Here is a 16,070-nt window from a genome sequence, read left to right as displayed (position 1 = left end):
ATTCGTCAATATTACTATGACTGGTGATATTATTAGTAATCAAGACAGTTCATTAAATATTACTTAGAAGCAATTTAGGCTTTTCAAAGATACTTCCTCTCATCTTCATGCATTTTCCCAGCTTGCTACTGTTCTCTGCTTAACACTTAGACAACTGAGGTTCAAAAATGTGGACTTGGGCAATACACAGCTCTGGAACGTGGTTTTGTTAGTGATTTTTCGGAAGTTACTGGGAGTTTCTGAAATAGGAAGTGCCAACTTCATCCACATGTCCACAGTCTCTAAGCAACACATCCTGTGTGGTAGTGAACGCTGAAGGAGGAAATGCTGGGACAGTCAGAAATTCAGAAGTAGGAACAAGGATCGGACTTCAAGAACCCAGAGGTAAAGCTCTTGGGGCTCCTGAGAGTCCAGCTGGGAGCAACTGGGAGGCAAGGCACACAGGCTCAGGTAGGCAACCCTCGAGATGCTTTGCTCTGCAGTGTTGTGTTTCCGGGTCTGTATTAGGGAGAATTTTTGGTCTTCATGAAAGTGATGGAGACACCTGGGTGCTTCAGAACTAAACGGGCAAAGGGATGGGCAGCTGGCTTACCTCTGTCACTGCTATTTGTATCTGCATGATCTTGGAGGTCACTGGCCTAAGGTCACGTGATTAACAGGAGCAGAGCTCTTTTCCCTGCAAAGGCTCTCAGGATGTTCACTAAATGGGCAACCTGAGGATGAAGAGTGGCACAGAGAAAAGAGAGCCAAGCTGAGCTCAGAAACCAGCACCACAAGCAACTTGGTCCTTCTAACTCACAAGGACACAGTTCTGACCTTGAAACTCAGGTTATGACTTCAGGACTTCACACACAAATGCATTCAGCTGCTTCTCCACAATGAAGTGTCTCAGACACAGGCTGCCATTGGCAGATGGAAAAACAAAGAGAGGAACCTGAGTCAGAGACAGCTGGGGTTCAGCACCAAACTTTGTGTAGGCGACCGGCAAATAATGAGAACTTTAAATATTTATTTAACATTGATTTTATGTCAATGTACAAACATAGAGGATTGTTTGTAGGACTAAAAACAGTATAAGATCACATCTACTAAAACAGGATAAAACATGAAATGCTACTTCTAAAAATGTTTTCATTAGATACACAAAATAGACAAATGGAGTTAATTATTTTGAGTGGTATGTAGAATGAGTTAGAAAGTGCTGAAGGTTGAATTTTAATATGTCATGCCTACCAGAATAACCAGAGGGTGAAAGTTATTGAATTTTTAAAATGTGTTTGAACTAGGTAGAATTGAAGAACGAGCCAGAGCTACAAAATTTTGCAAATTTTGTGTGAATATTTGAGTATGGGCACAGGAACCTCTGGTGATTCAGACTGTCCCTTTCTGTTGTGTTTATTATCTAAAATCAGTGGGCTGTTGTAGAGGAATGTCTTGTGTGTTGTATGAATGCAGCAGCTGTCAGTAAAAATCAGATTGGCCCATTAGCTAGGCTGAGAGAGGAAGGTGGGACTTCCTGAAAAAGAGAGTGGGGAATATTGGGAAGGAGAAGACTGAAGGTCTTTTCAGGGGAGAGACAGAGTTACTGATGGACCTGAGAGGATAATTGGACATGTGGCTGGGTGAGGCAAGGCTGACCGGTTAGCTTAGATGAGCTAGGTGACCATCTGCCCAGCTAAGGCCTAACCCTTGAAAATGTTAAAAGGTCTTGGCATCTTCATTCTTATGGTCTAATGGCCTCCTTGGGGCTTAGGACTTTCTTCACCAGGAGACATAAGCCCCGGACTTCAACAGGCTTACTTCATATTATGCAGAAAGGCCTCCTGAGTCTGAGGTGTGGTGGGTTTTCATTTCTCTGTACCACCAGTTTCTTCTGCGGGAGGACAGGTCAAGAATGCACAGAGGTGCACAGTCTGGGAGGTGGGGGCAGACCATGGGGGCACGGTTTGTTTGTTTGTTGTCAGAGTCAAAGCATTTGATTTATTATTAAAAATTCATACAATATATTCTGATCATGGATTCCCCTCCCCTGTCTCCTCCTAAATCCCCCCTACCCATCCAGCTTCGCACATTCTTTCTTCTCTCTCCCTCTTTAGAAAACAAACAGGCAAATCAAAGAGAGAGAGAGAGAAAGCAAGCAAACAAAAAAAAAAAAAAAAACCTCGACAGTGAACACTGTTCTTTTTGACAGCTGAGTCCACTTTCTCTTCCAGCTGTGGGAGCTCCATCATGATTCCACAAGTAGTGACCAATGAGGCTGTCACAGTGATTTCACCAAATGGAATCCACTTTCCCCAAACAGACAAAACCCAGCCAACCCACCAGAAGCAAGACAGCCTGAAGAAACACCTAAAGGCAGAGGTCAAAGTGTTGGCGGTAAATCCCACCCAGACCACCCTGGGGGCGGGGGAGGGCACAGGGAGGAGACTGTGTATTCGAACTGGAAACAGATTTGGGGTGTGAATTTGACAGATTGATCATGGAGTGGTCTGCGGCCTGCTGGAAACCCTTTGGCAAGCTGCTTACACCTCTAAGACTTTCCATAAATTGGCAAGTATTTGCCTTTAATTTGATGTACCTGGAATGAACTCCAATGAGTCACTGAGATTTTGTTTAATTAATTGTTTTCCTTTTTGGAGAGCAGTTGCTGGTATTTTAGTTCTGGAAATAATTTGTACATACATTCTAGGTGCTCTCTGAGTGTAGAACACCCTTCCCCTCTCTTGTGAGATGCAATGATACAAAAGGACCATTGGTTTGCCTCTGTGCTCCTCCTGGACTTACTAAAGAGACTTTGTTTTGGGTAAAGGAAGGAGCTGAGAAAGAATGGATGTTCTCTGCTGTGAGGAACAATGGAGTTGTTTTTCACACCAACACTATCTGCATGCGTGTCTGTGTTATTCAGTATCAGAACTGAATGGAACTGATGGCCTTGCCTTGTGCATTTAATCCTCTGGATTCCTTTGAAGTACATGTAACAAGTTTAGAAAACTGCTTAATTAAAACTACAAGAGTTGTGCATCTGTGAGGTGAAGAAAGTGTCAGGAAGACAAATTTTCTTCTGAAATGGAGGCAGGGATCAACAGAATGAACACCTGGACTACAGATGCTGTGGAGCTGGCCCAAGAGGCTGCCTCTATGTGGTGTTCTGTGGATTCTGGGAGATGTGCGGAGAGGTTCCCACAGTCTAGTGTTCACAGTAGGAGGGCTTTCAGATCCTCTTCTTCCCACAAGAGGGAGCAGCAGACTTGCTAAGCATGGACTCATAGCTCAGCCCTGGCCAGAAGCTGCTAGGAAGGGTCTTGAAGCATACAAGTGATTCCTAGACAGAAATACCTGAAGGTGGCCTGAGGCTGTGGCAGAACCACACCCCCTCCAGAATGAACTTTCCTCTCTCACCCCAGAGCTTTTACAATGTCTATGTGCTCGCTGGGAAATTGTAGAAAGACACAATCATGAGCACTGTGGGAGAAGCGGAACAATGACAAACCTGCTTGCCACTGCTGGCCTTAATCTTCAGTCTCTCTTCTTTCAACAGGCCATCCAGATCATGTGTGGTGTGGTGGTGTTGAGTCTGGGCATCATTTTGGCATTTGTTCCCTATGCCCAACATTTTACCTCAGTGTTTTCTGTCCTGTTAAAATCTGGCTACCCGTTTGTAGGAGCTTTGTTTGTAAGTAGACTTCTGTGGGGAGGGCAGGGAAGGGAGCTGTCACCTGGCTGCATTTCTGTGTACTGGGAACAAGAGGTTGACGGTAGATCTTGTTTTTCTGTGTGCCATCCATAGAAAGTCTTAGTGTAGACAGGCAGTAGGAACGTCATTTATTTCATATAACCATGTCTTTGAACACCAACTTTTTACCTCACCCATTGAGTTATGATGACCTACGTGGGCTCTTGGGTTTAGGGAAATGTCCAGGAATTGGGATCAAAATGACCCAGAGCTTCCTGTAGAGTTCAGTGATGGCCAGGGAACCACCTGCAGAAAGGAGCATTCATGCTTATAATCTGCCATTGTTGGAGACACTCAGGGTGAAAGGATGGACAGTCCTCTGAGACTGTCCCCGTCTGGAGCATGACAAGAAATGGAATGTACAGGCCAACATCCTAAAAAATGTAGCTCAAAACTCCTCACTAAAATATTAGCATGTTAAAAACTACATATTAAAAAGTTGTTTCAACATGTTCAAGTGAGATTTCCTGAAGGAAGTCTGCATGGTTTATATATGTAAATCAGAGTGTCATAACTATTAAGGAAAGGAGGGACAAAAAAATCCCATAACGATTTTCCATTCTTTCTCCCAGTAGACCAATGCCTGAGACTCTAAAATCATCTAATCCCAAACTTTCCTTTCCAATTAACAAAATATATTTTTGCTATCTCTTAAAGCCTTTATGAATTTTAATGGGATAGATTTCTGTTCTTATCTACCTTTTTCTTGTCTTTTCTGAATAGCACATGGGCAAAGACACACCTCTGTGAGCCTAAGTGTATGTATCATTGGTCATTTGTTCCATGGGAGATTTGTCATAAACACTAAAGGGTAAACTGTGGTCACTCTGTACATAGAAACTGGCCTGACAGTGGTTTCCTCTTCTCTGAGCAGTTTATAATCTCTGGAATTCTGTCCATCATCACCGAGACAAAGTCAACAAAGGCTTTGGTGAGTACAAGAAGCCATAACCCAGAACTGATAAACGTGAGTCCCAGAGAGGACACATCAGGGCCAGGCTTTCCATGTTGAAAGTTACAAGCTAAGCTCTATGGTGATTATTTGTTCTGTTTGTAAGCTGATTCTGGATTCTCCATATCCCTCTATAGGGTATTTTCCTCCTATCACAGTGACCTAATCATAGTGCACCTAATGTCTGAGAAGAGTGCCAAGGAATCTCATGTAAAGATACTGCTTTCTGGCTGGGGAGATGGCTCAGAGGTTAAGAGCACTATCTGTTCTTCCAAAGGTCCTGAGTACAATTCTCAGCACCCACATGGTGGCTCACAACCATTTATACTGAGATCTAATGCCCTCTTCTGGCATGCAGGAGTAGATGCAGATAGAGCACTCATCTACATAAAAATAAATAAATATATATCTTTAAAACACACACAATTTTTAAAAAAAAAATACTGTTTTCTTGATGCCAATGTGTAGGCAACAGGCTGTGATGATTAATCTTGATCATCAACTTGACTGGATTGAGAAACACCTAAGCGATTAATAAAGAATATCTCTGGGTATTGGTTCCATTCCCTAAGATAAAGATCCAGGTGAAAAAGAAAAAAGAAATTGAAATGTACTCAGCAAAAATATCCTCTCATAGACTCTCTGACCACTATGTTGTGAGCTGCTCTTCTGTGCCACAAGTCACACAGTGATGGGCTGAGCCTCTGAAACTGACCAAATATGTATTGTTCATGTGAGGCTTTTTGTCATGACAATAAAAGTCGATAACACCAAAGCTTGCAATTTTATTCTTCAGCAGTGAAGATAATATCTTATTGTTAAGGAGTTGCATTTGAGAATTACCAGACCAATATATATATATATATATATATATATATATATATATATATATATATACACATGTATATATATGTATATGTATAAATATATATATGTATATATATATATGTGTGTGTGTGTGTGTGTGTGTATTTATACATACACACATACATAGAGGTAATGCTCTTGCCAGACTTGAGTATGCATTTTTGAACTGAGAAGCTGTATATTTGAATTATAGAATGTTACGGTTATTTTTATAAAACTGTGTTTGTCTCTCAGGTTTTCTCTTCCCCCAGCTAACACACAAATAGTTGAGACTCTTTTATATTTGTTTAATAACAAGTTTCAGGACACAATCCTGAGAAGTATTAACTCTCTTCTTAACCCTCTAAGCTAATCTGTCTTCCTCCCTCCATACATTCCAGAGAAACTTTCAATCTGTAGCTTTTCTTCTCCCAATTCTTCTCCTGATGTTTATTGGACCTCTCCCTGGCCGAATACCCTTTTCCTCTTCTCACTTCTCTATTCTGGGTTGGCAGAAAGTCCAGCCTTATTCTCTTTCCTGCTCAGTGATTGGCTGTAAGGTGCTGTATTAACCTTATATTGGGGGACATTTGGGGAGAAGAAAGCTGAACTATAGGAAGAAGCTTTTGAAATCTGTAAAGATTCACCCAGTCATAAGTCAACTCATGCTCCTCAAAGAGTTGATTCAATAAGTCCTGGAAGAGAATGCCATGTAATGCAAGAGTTTAAGGATTTAGTTCGTAAGAGCTGACTGAGACAGTCTTCCAATTATGTAAAGTATTAATTACTTTTCTGTTGCTGCAGTATAATACCATGAGTAAAAGCAACTGAAAATATAGGTACTTTCTAAGTAGAGAAAGGTTTAGGAAATATGCTTAAACAATGCTAAAGAAGGTTCTTTTCATTCAGTGAACGGAGACAAAAGAAGAATGCCAGCTAGAGTAAACCTAGTTTGTTCTAAGAGCATACACACTATCAGCATCCTGATTGCAATTATTGTTCAAGGCATCCAAATGTTTGATTTTAGTCACTGTTTATGGAAAGTGGCATCCAAGTTCTGAGTGAGTTATACAATCTGTCTAAAATACAAGCGTTCTAAAATTAAATCCCACTCCAGTGCAATACAGCTGGGTGCACCCTGGAAATGCCTACCTATCACCATAGTTCTCAGATAGTCTTTCGCTCAATTTTCATTTTCTATAAGTTGAAGAAGAAATCCACTATTGAGAAAAGTTTATTTTGTTGACACCATAAATGTGGTAGAGATGAGATCCCAAGTGAACATTGGAAATGATTAATCAAGAACAATGAGAGGCTGAGGACCTCTGGCACTGAGGCTTCAAGTTACCAACATCTAGTCCTGTTCTGGGTTGTTTGTTTGTTTGTTTGTTTGTTCGTTTCTGCCTCACACTGTTTCCACAAATGACAACATACTTTCTCCACATGGCGTTAGTTATAGTCTATCATAAGACTTTCCAGACTCTAAAGAACAAGGCCCCCCTCTGGATGTATGTGCTTCTGGGAGAGGTAGTGGGTAAGGAATGAAGTTCTTCACCAGCCTTTTCTGTGTGGTTGATCCATGGGGTGGGGATGGGAAGGATGTGGTATTCTGAGTGTGTCAGCCAGTATTGGGTGCATCCAAATTTAACTCTTGAGATAACTCACAAGCAGGAATGGTTAAACTGGGCTCATATTTTTGAGGATTAGTAGTGTCCACTGTTGGTGAATTCATTTTTTCCAAGCTTGTATACAGGCAGTGGGTATGTCATGCTAACAGAGCAAAGACATGTGCCATATAGCAGCAATGAAGAAAACAAGATGAAGGTCTCTTGTTCTGGTCTACCCCCTTTATGGGCTCTTCTCCGATGTCCAATCTTTGATCCGGAGACACTTTTTAAAAATTCTGACACCTCATGGTATCATCTCTCTGGGGTTAGGTAATTAACACAGGGTGTCTCAGCCACATCAAATTCAAACTATAGCATTGAGAGGACATATAGCATTGAGGGACAGGGAACAGAGCTGGTGTCTGTACCTCATCTTGAGAACTTTCCAGCTTCACATTGCAGGGTTTCATTAAAAGTCGTGGGTGAAGTTTTTGCCAGGAAAATATTTTCTTTCTCACCATTGAAATCTTGTTTATTCATCCAACTGCATTTAGGCTTCAGGTTTGTGTGTTCCTGGACTTTCTCTGGGCCCAATACATGCAGTGGTAGTTGGCTGAAGTGATCTAGCAAATCTCATCTGGGAAATGGAGCATGGGAAAAATAGGGATGGAAAACCAGAGACTCTGCTCTTTCTGATGGTCACAATTAGGAGTAGGGGAGAACAGAGAAATAAATTATTAATCTGTTGTCTGCTAATGAAGACAAATAAAGAGAAACTGTGCAGCATTTTGGAAAAGGGGTATAAGTGATGCCTGCCGCTCATTTCAGGTAGATGGCAGCCTGGCTATGAACATCCTGAGTGTCTCACTTGCGATCATGGGCGTCGTCATCCTCTCTGTAAACCTGGCTGCTCTGCAGCCTGCTGCCGAGCGGTGTGAATCCAGCAAGGAGATCGCGCCAACTGCACAGTTCCCTTACCACTATGGGTACGGATACCGCACCTACTGCTCCACCACCAAGGCTGTCCTGGCAGTAAGTGCTCCTAACGGCTGCATGGAATACTTTCAGTTTGGGGGGAAATGGTGGTCTTTTCCTACCTTTTGAAGAATCTTTCCCTTTTCCTGGTTTGAAATCTTGGAGAAAGGTCAAAACTGAATAGAGCAAAGATAAACAATGTTAACGCTTTTAACCCCAAATCCTTTTTTTTTTAATCCCCCAAATGATTCTGAGTTAAAAGCATTAATGCACTTTCCAGAGGGCTGCATATAGAGAGAGATTGGACAGAGATTTTTTAGCACAATGGGAACTCTATACTTAAGTCTATACTTTTTAAGTCTGTACTTAAAAGACAACCAAAGGAAATTTAAAATTTTGGTCTTGTGACTACAATAATATTAGCAGTATTTTCCCAGAAATTGAATAATAGCTTATCGGAACTCCATTGACTCTTAAAATTCTATTTTTTTTTTAAGGAGTATAACAATAGTATAGCTAAGAAAAGAAATTTGAAGCACACTTCACTTTTTAAATATACCTTAAGTCATTTTCTTAGACCTCTACAACTTACATTGCCACACCTTAAAACACTTTCTTAAGTTTAGATCTTTACGATTTGCGTCTAAAAACACTTTTTTAGACCTTCAGAACTTACAGAGATCTAGGAAAGTGAGGGTTTTGGAAAAGGGTGGGTTCCAATAGAGGGAGAGGAGCAAGTGCCTTAGTAGGCAGAATTGCCCATGTGGTGGGAAACGGAAGGGTGCATCAGGGAGATGGTTACATGGGCACTCCAAAGGGCATAGCAGGGAATTGACCACATGACTGGTCTCGGCCTTCCTGCCCGGGTGAGAAGGTATCCAGGAAACCCACAACTCTGAAGCCTGGGAAGGTATCCCAGCTCTGAGGTACAACAGTGTCCAAATGGAAGAGCATCCTGAGACATGAGAGCCCAGGAATGATACAAGTCTGAGAGGAGGCCTCCTCAGCAGAGATATTGCAGCTCCCAGGAGAGGGTATCCCTAGCTGAGCTGAGGAGCTCAGGTGCCTAAGCTCTGCTTCTTCTCCAGCCATGGAGCTCCCAAGGAAGTGTTTCACCAACCCCTGCTGAGCCGAAAAGCTCAGAAGCCTAAGCCCTGCTCCTTCTCCGCTTCTTTTCTGGGTTTCTTGGCTTCTTCCATTGAGAGAGTCACAGCAGGCAGCAAATGTCTTAAAAGAGATTTATTGGAGGGACAAATCCAGGAGAGAAAGGATGAATTCAGGAATTCAGGAATCTTCTGCTCCCAGGAAAATATAGCAAAGAACTGAGCAAACAGCACCTTTAAGTAGGATGTGTAGAGGGAGCAGAACTTTCTAGGACAGAGATTTCCAGAGTGAGGATTGGTAGGATTTCTTAGCCATGAACTTAGGGGAAGCTTAGAAATAGCTGTGGTTTTATTCAGACTTTTCACCTAAAATTAGCATAAATCTGAGAGGGGTCCACTAAGGGTCCACTAAGGGGTCCACTAAGGGGTCCACTAAGCTAGAGGAAGCTTAGAAATAGCTGTGGTTTTATTCAGACTTTTCACCTAAAATTAGCATAAATCTGAGAGGGGTCCACTAAGGGGCTAGAGATGGCCATTGTGACAGAGGCTCAAACTGCCTGTTTGACAGTTAGAGAGGTGTGGGGAAGGGACCTAATTACCTAATGCCTCAAGGGGTTTACACAGACTTGTACTCTGAGCTAAATGAAACAACTTTCCTTAACTAAACGATGACTTTATACCCAGGGCTCAGATTCCTGGTCCTGGTCTCTGGCTGACAGTGCTCCCCACCTCGGAAGGATGGCTGTTTTATACTGTGTTGCCACAGACAGGCAGACTAGCTCCAGCTGGACACACCTCGCTCACCCTGAGCTCCCTGTCAGCAGCAGCTTTAACTTAGGCCTCAGGTGCTGCTGCTTCCTCTGTGGCTTCAGCTTCTCAGTTTCTTCAAGAGTCTAATCTCAGGTCCCAGGGCCTTGGGGTTTAGCCTCAGCTGTTCTGGAGTCCTGAGGTATGGAGAGGGGAGCAGCACAGCCTGAAGATCCAAGCCCCACTTTCAGGGGCCACAGGTGTAACAATCAGGAGCAGAAGAGCTGAGGGACTACCCAGGGAAAGATGTAGAGGGAGTGCAGAGGACACACACACACGAGCACACACAAACACACACACACACACACACACACACACACACTCACACACACTTTCCTACAAAGCATACAATGTTTACAAAGCATGCAATGTTAACAAAGGGAGTCTGGCGGGGGAGGCTTTCTCTGCTGTGAATTGCCAACAGTGGCTACCCAAAAAGGCATGACAGAGAGCAGAGAGATGGATGTTTAGATAAGGTGGAGGGAAGAAGGAGCTGAAGAGGCAAGCTCTAGAATCACATTTGGTGGGTGGTGAAAGCCAGCAGAAAGGAATGATCCATACACACCTCAGGAGAGGCCTATCAGCAGCTTGATTAGGAACAGCAGCCTTCCTTCAGGAGGAAACGCATTTATGCCACAGCTAGAGTGTCAGTACCAGATGAATGAAAACATAAAAAGGAAACAACATGATTGTTCCTAGGTATGGTGGAGGAGAATGTTTGTTGTAGACAAAAAAGGAAGCCTGTCATCCGGAGTCAGAGACACCTGGTAAAGTCTAGAGTGAACATGCCCCTGAGCCCTGTGGGGAAAGGGAGAGGAAGAGGGAAAGGGACCAGATATGGTAGGCAAGAGGACAAAGGCACAAAAAGGGCAAGTTATCAAAATGGCTGGATTGCATAGGGATGAGTAAGCATCCCACCTGGGCTGGAGAGGTCAGGGTGTGGAGTGGGGCATGCAGACTAGGAGGACCCTAATAATAGGTAGGGGCTGAGGGATGCTAGGAGAATCTGGTGGCCATGTTCACTCAGGTATGCTAAATAGGCACCTTAGCCTCTTGTCCTAAAACCTGAGATGTAACAAATAAGAACATGGAATTAAAAGGCTAGAATAAGGGGTTACATGGTATTAACACGGAGTTGAGGGGAAATTACTAAATAAATGTAGGTGATGAAACCATAAATATTATTGCTATTAAGAACTGAAAGGAAGCTTTGATTTTAAAAAGCATAAATCATGAGAGCTCAAACCAAGAGCCCTGGCCCACAGCTTTGTGAATTCAGAGGAAAACATACCCCCAAAGACTCAGGTGATCTGGAAATGCCCACAAGGAAGCCATGCACGCGTGTGTGTGTGTGTGTGTGTGTGTGTGTGTGTGTGTGGTGGTGTGGTGGAGGGCATGAAGTGAGCTGAGCAAAGCTCAGCTGAGCACTGAGAAATGGATGGTAGGAGGGGCAGGGGTAGGGGTGTCAGGGTGTCTGCTCCCTCCAGTGATCACAGTAGGCAGCACCAAGGCCCCTGTGGAGGCAATCTCACTGCTCTTTCAGCACAGTTCACAAATGAGGTGGTTAAATGAAGAGAAAAGAAATACAGAGAGGTGGGGAACAGTAATTGGCGGTGCTGTGAGAAAACTCTATTTTCTTGGAGGTAATGAAATGGGACTAACATGCCTTCAATGAAAACATCTAAGGACATGCATTTGGTCCCCAACTCATGGAGAGAAAGTTGGGCAAGATAACAATGAAGAGAGCCTGCATATTATTCATTCTGTTATGAAAATAAGAATGGGGGCGGGGAAGCTACCCCGGGCAGGAGATAATCAGGCTAACCTCAAGCTTTCTCAGATCCTAGTAGAGCTGGGTCCGGTGTGTCTTCCTCAGTTAAAAAGAAAAAAAAAAAAAGAAAAAAAAAGAAAAAGTCTACGTAAATTAGATTCATAACAATAGGTTAAATTACCACCTAACCTAAGCCTGACTTTAGAAGCCTGAAGCATTGAGAAGGAATCTGCACAGACACCAAGGATGATGGCATCCTTGTGTTCACATTTGAACACAAGGTTCACATTTGAAGTCAGAGAATGGGCTGAGCCTATTTGTGTCTAGGCATAGTGTCTAGGCAGTGGAGGCCTGTTCTGTCTCCACTCTGCCTGTGTGTGTGTGTGCAGATAATAAAGAGTTTACAACATGACATTCATGTTCCTTTCCATCACGTGACCTTCATGAGTTACAACCTCAAGACAGAAGTCATAGGCTGTATGTTCTTAACCTAGACCCTGCTTTCAATTCACTAATGATGTTGCAGACTATAAGAACTGAATTGATTTTCTGCTTTTTACCATCACAAAAAACAAATGCACACCAAGGAAGGAGGTTCTTTCAATGCTGACATTTACAAAGAACTTTTACTGTCAGAACCTCACTAACCCTCACAAGTCTCTGCAGAAGAAATATTATAGGCGTGTGATAAGTGAGCAGACAGGAGCCAGAGAAGCATACTTGCCCGTCTCACACTAGGCAGCAGAAGAGAGCCAAGACAGCAGTGTTGACTCTGTCCTGGTGGCCAATGCTCCTCTCTGCTCCCTCCCTAAGACAACAGTGTAGTCAGGGATCCCTGCCCAAGAGCGGGGAGGAGAAGCATCATGAAGCAGCTTTGTTGATTTAGTTTGTCTTCATCAGCCACTTCCTCCAGGGACCAGGCATTGATTTAAGCTCATTTCTAGGTTAGGGAGGATCCATTTTCCTTCTTGATGGTGTCTCTGATGGTGGAGATGGTTTCATCTCTACAGTCACCTCCCACCAGGCATAGGGCTTCAGCTGAGTCAGTCACACCAACCTCTTCTCTCCTGGATTTAGGGAGCCCTTTCACTGATGCTGATCTGCAGCGTGCTGGAGCTTGGCCTGGCTGTGCTCAGCGCCACACTGTGGTGGAAACAGCGTCACTCTGACTTCCCTGGGGTGAGTGTGCTAGAGGCCTAACTCAGTCATGTCTGTGGTTTCTTTAGGAGGTGTGGTCTGTGCTGCCATGCTGTCATGAATGGCACATAGACTGAGATTAGTCACCGTGGCGTGAACATCAGGAGGTTTGGACTTGGAGGGAGGACAGTACATGAAGGCAGAGAAGGCAGTTGTGCAGCTGATGAGGACAGAGAACAGGTGAACCTGGCAATCACCTGGCTCTTTCCTTTTCTTCTGCAAACAAAGGAACTGAGGCTCTGGGGAGTTTATGTATCTCCTGGCATCATCCTGAATTTGCCTGTGTTTGTGGTTCTGGAGCCTGGCTGCCTCTCTCCTAACTAGAAATATTTTCTCCAGTAGTGACTAGTCTCTTTAACAGTCTGGACTTGATAAAGACCAGCCGCACACTGGAATGTATTCAGTCAGCATCCCAGGCTCTGCTCTCCTTCCTTCTGGTCTTAAAATGTTTTTCCTGCATCAAAGATATTAAGGAAATAATGTCTAGTAGCTGCATGTAACTTTTCTCAGCCAGCTCTCAGGGTGCGCGGCTTCAGTAGCTTCGCTCTAACAAGCTCCTCAATAGAGTGTAGAATGAAGATTAGGTGATATGATCAATATGTACATTAATAATTGTGTGATATTCTCATCTTGGAACATCTACAACATTGAATGAAATTCTATCATGGGTATACATGTGTCTATATAGCTATCTAGCTTATCTGCACACCATATGTGTGCTTACATATATATATATATGTATATATTCATTTGTAGTCTAAAACGATGTATTTTCTTTATTCTAGAATGTGATTTTTCTGTCTCGTAACTCAAAAAATGAATCCAACATGGAGACAAAGGCACTTTGTAACCCTACATATGAGGAACGAATGGTTTCTTAAAGAAAAAAAAAGGCAATATACAACAGGGAATACATCTTCATGCTAATGCAGGAAACCCAACCATCACAAGGTAGCAATGATTGTTTCTTAAAATCTAGGCTGTTTATACACTGGATAACAGTAATGAGTTGAATGCGTACAATAATACCCTATTGATTTTCGTGACCTTAGATTCAGCCAAAGCTCAGTCCCGCAAAGAGTGCCCAAAGGTTCCCAGATATTTCTCAGAAAGTTAACAGAATGTTTCAGGGGATTGTGGGGGAGCAAAGTGGCAATATTTTCTTGTCCCCTGCAATTAACAGCAATAGTTAACTGTTAACAGCTCCTATGTTCAGAATCCCTGTGATGGCATGGTTCTTTCATCATATCAATTTTTTTCATTAAAACAAAGGACCAGCAATGAAGTCTCAAGAAGTATACCTGTTGTTGGTTTCAAAATAAAGGCTTTGTGGTTATGTTTTATTTGTGTAAGAGTGTTTTCCTCGTGTGTTTGCTTTGCCTTTAAGCACAGATCAAGTCAAATCCCCCCGTGATATATAAACACACCAGTTTGATATTCCTTTGTGCTTTATCAACCAAAACCAAATCAAAACCCCAAAAAATAAAAACAGGGGAAAAATAACTGGGAATCTCAATTTCTCTCTCATGTATTTTGGATGTACCAGATAACACACTTATTTCTATGATTACCACCACCACAACAAAAAGACATTTCTTACTTCTTCCAGGAGGCCGGAGAGATGTTTCAGCAGTTAAGAGGACTGACTGGTCCTGTGAGAACATGAATTTCATCACCAGCACTCCCGTGGCAGCTCACAAATATGTGTCACTTTGGTTCCAGGCGATCTGACACCCTTTCTGGCCCTTCTGGGCACTAAACACACATGTAGGGAACACATCCACATATATCCAGACAAAATGGCCAGTCAGCATAAAACATGTTTTTACAGAAATTTATAGGGAGGGGGCTACAGTGGGGATACAAAGTGAATAAATTGTAATACATAAATAAAGACATAAATAAATAAATATTTGGAAGAAAAAGAAAATATTTTATAAATAACAATATATAAAGCATGGTTTAAAATATGATGAGATGAATATTTATACTCATTATTTTATAACTTAAATATTCGAGTCTTTAAAGTTTGATGTGCTCTCTTTACAATAGCCTGCCCTTGGGGATTACAGGGCATGCCAGTGGGGTGTGAGATGTTGAAACCCAAAGACCACCTTTTAAAAGCCTTTTAAAAGCCTTGTCTGTTTCTTTTTAAGCCCTTGGCATTCCCAAACTTGTAAAACAAATATTCTACCACATCCTTGAAAGCTTCTCCAGACCTAGCAGAAGCACAAACGACATGAGAATAAGTATGAATGGCAGGGGATGAAGTCGCATGGGGAGAGCGCACACTGGGGCTGAACACACTGAGCAGTTCCACAGGAGCACAAGAGCAGCTTTGAGGGGAAGAGGAAACTGAAAACAGAGCTCAGCAGGAGTTTGGTGATGTAATGCATGGCTCTGCTGAGCTGCCTGCAGAGAGAAGGCAACAGCCCTTGTCAAGGAATCAAGTTAACTCTCTTCTTCATGCACAGGACCAGGAGGCATAGAAAGAGCTGGAGCAGGTCCCACAGAGAAAGGGTGACTGCTAGACTGAAGCCAGGCTTGCAGCTCTGAGGACTAGGCAAGTAGAGTGGAATGAGCAGAAAGAAGTTGTGCAGTTTTAGTATGAAGAAAAACCCTGATTACATATTGTGAGTTAGTATGCAGATTAAAAGGCTTACTGTTCAGTCTCTTGAAGACAGTAATTACTGCCATCAGCTCCACCCACTGTTTGGAGGTTTCTTGCATGGGGAAAGAGTCTTAATGACCATCAAAGCTTAAAGCAGTCTGAGACAGAGCCAACTAGCGTGTATAGTTAGTATACAACTTCCTATAGTATAGTGTAGAAAGTGTAGCAGGAGGCATGACTTTATCTCCATTCTCGGTGTACCAGTTTTTTATTTTAATTTTATTTTTATTAATTACAATTTATTCACTTTATCCTAGCTGTAGCTCCCTCCCTTATCTTTTCCCAATCCCACCCTCCCTCCCTCTTCTTCTGCTATGCCCCTCCCCCAGTCCAATAATAGGGGAGGTCCTCCTCCCCTTCCATCTGACCCTAGCCTATCAGGTCTCATCAGGACTGGCTTCTTTGTCT

At 42.8% G+C, this 16,070-nt stretch overlaps 1 protein-coding gene across 2 annotated transcripts; it reads left to right on the top strand.

Moving 5' to 3' along the window:
- Nucleotides 1–343: 343 nt before the first annotated feature.
- Nucleotides 344–14,332, top strand: LOC129681716 (membrane-spanning 4-domains subfamily A member 6B-like). 2 transcript variants are annotated; one of them, XM_055613798.1, is made up of 7 exons: nucleotides 344–450; nucleotides 2,214–2,361; nucleotides 3,539–3,673; nucleotides 4,608–4,664; nucleotides 7,967–8,170; nucleotides 12,872–12,973; nucleotides 13,777–14,332. In XM_055613798.1, the coding sequence occupies exons 2-7, from the start codon at nucleotides 2,230–2,232 to the stop codon at nucleotides 13,870–13,872; spliced, it is 726 nt and encodes a 241-aa protein (XP_055469773.1). In that variant the 5' UTR covers nucleotides 344–450; nucleotides 2,214–2,229; the 3' UTR covers nucleotides 13,873–14,332. The 2 variants fall into 2 exon arrangements, with proteins under 2 accessions (XP_055469773.1, XP_055469772.1); XM_055613797.1 differs by having other exon boundaries at nucleotides 2,214–2,376.
- Nucleotides 14,333–16,070: the final 1,738 nt, after the last annotated feature.

This window comes from Psammomys obesus, unplaced genomic scaffold, assembly GCF_907164565.1.
Source record: "Psammomys obesus unplaced genomic scaffold, mPsaObe1.curated_primary_1811, whole genome shotgun sequence".
NCBI classification, from domain to species: Eukaryota; Metazoa; Chordata; class Mammalia; order Rodentia; family Muridae; genus Psammomys; species Psammomys obesus.
Note: the sequence above shows the minus strand (reverse complement) of the source record. Positions and strands in the feature narration are given on the sequence as shown.

Coding starts and splice junctions, on each gene's coding strand:
- LOC129681716 (XM_055613797.1), top strand. CDS start 2,230: ATGATTCCACAAGTAGTGACCAATGAGGCTGTCACAGTGATTTCACCA. Junction 2,377..3,538: donor CAGAGGTCAAAGTGTTGGCG/GTAAATCCCACC, acceptor TTCTTTCAACAG/GCCATCCAGATCATGTGTGG. Junction 8,171..12,871: donor CCACCAAGGCTGTCCTGGCA/GTAAGTGCTCCT, acceptor TCCTGGATTTAG/GGAGCCCTTTCACTGATGCT.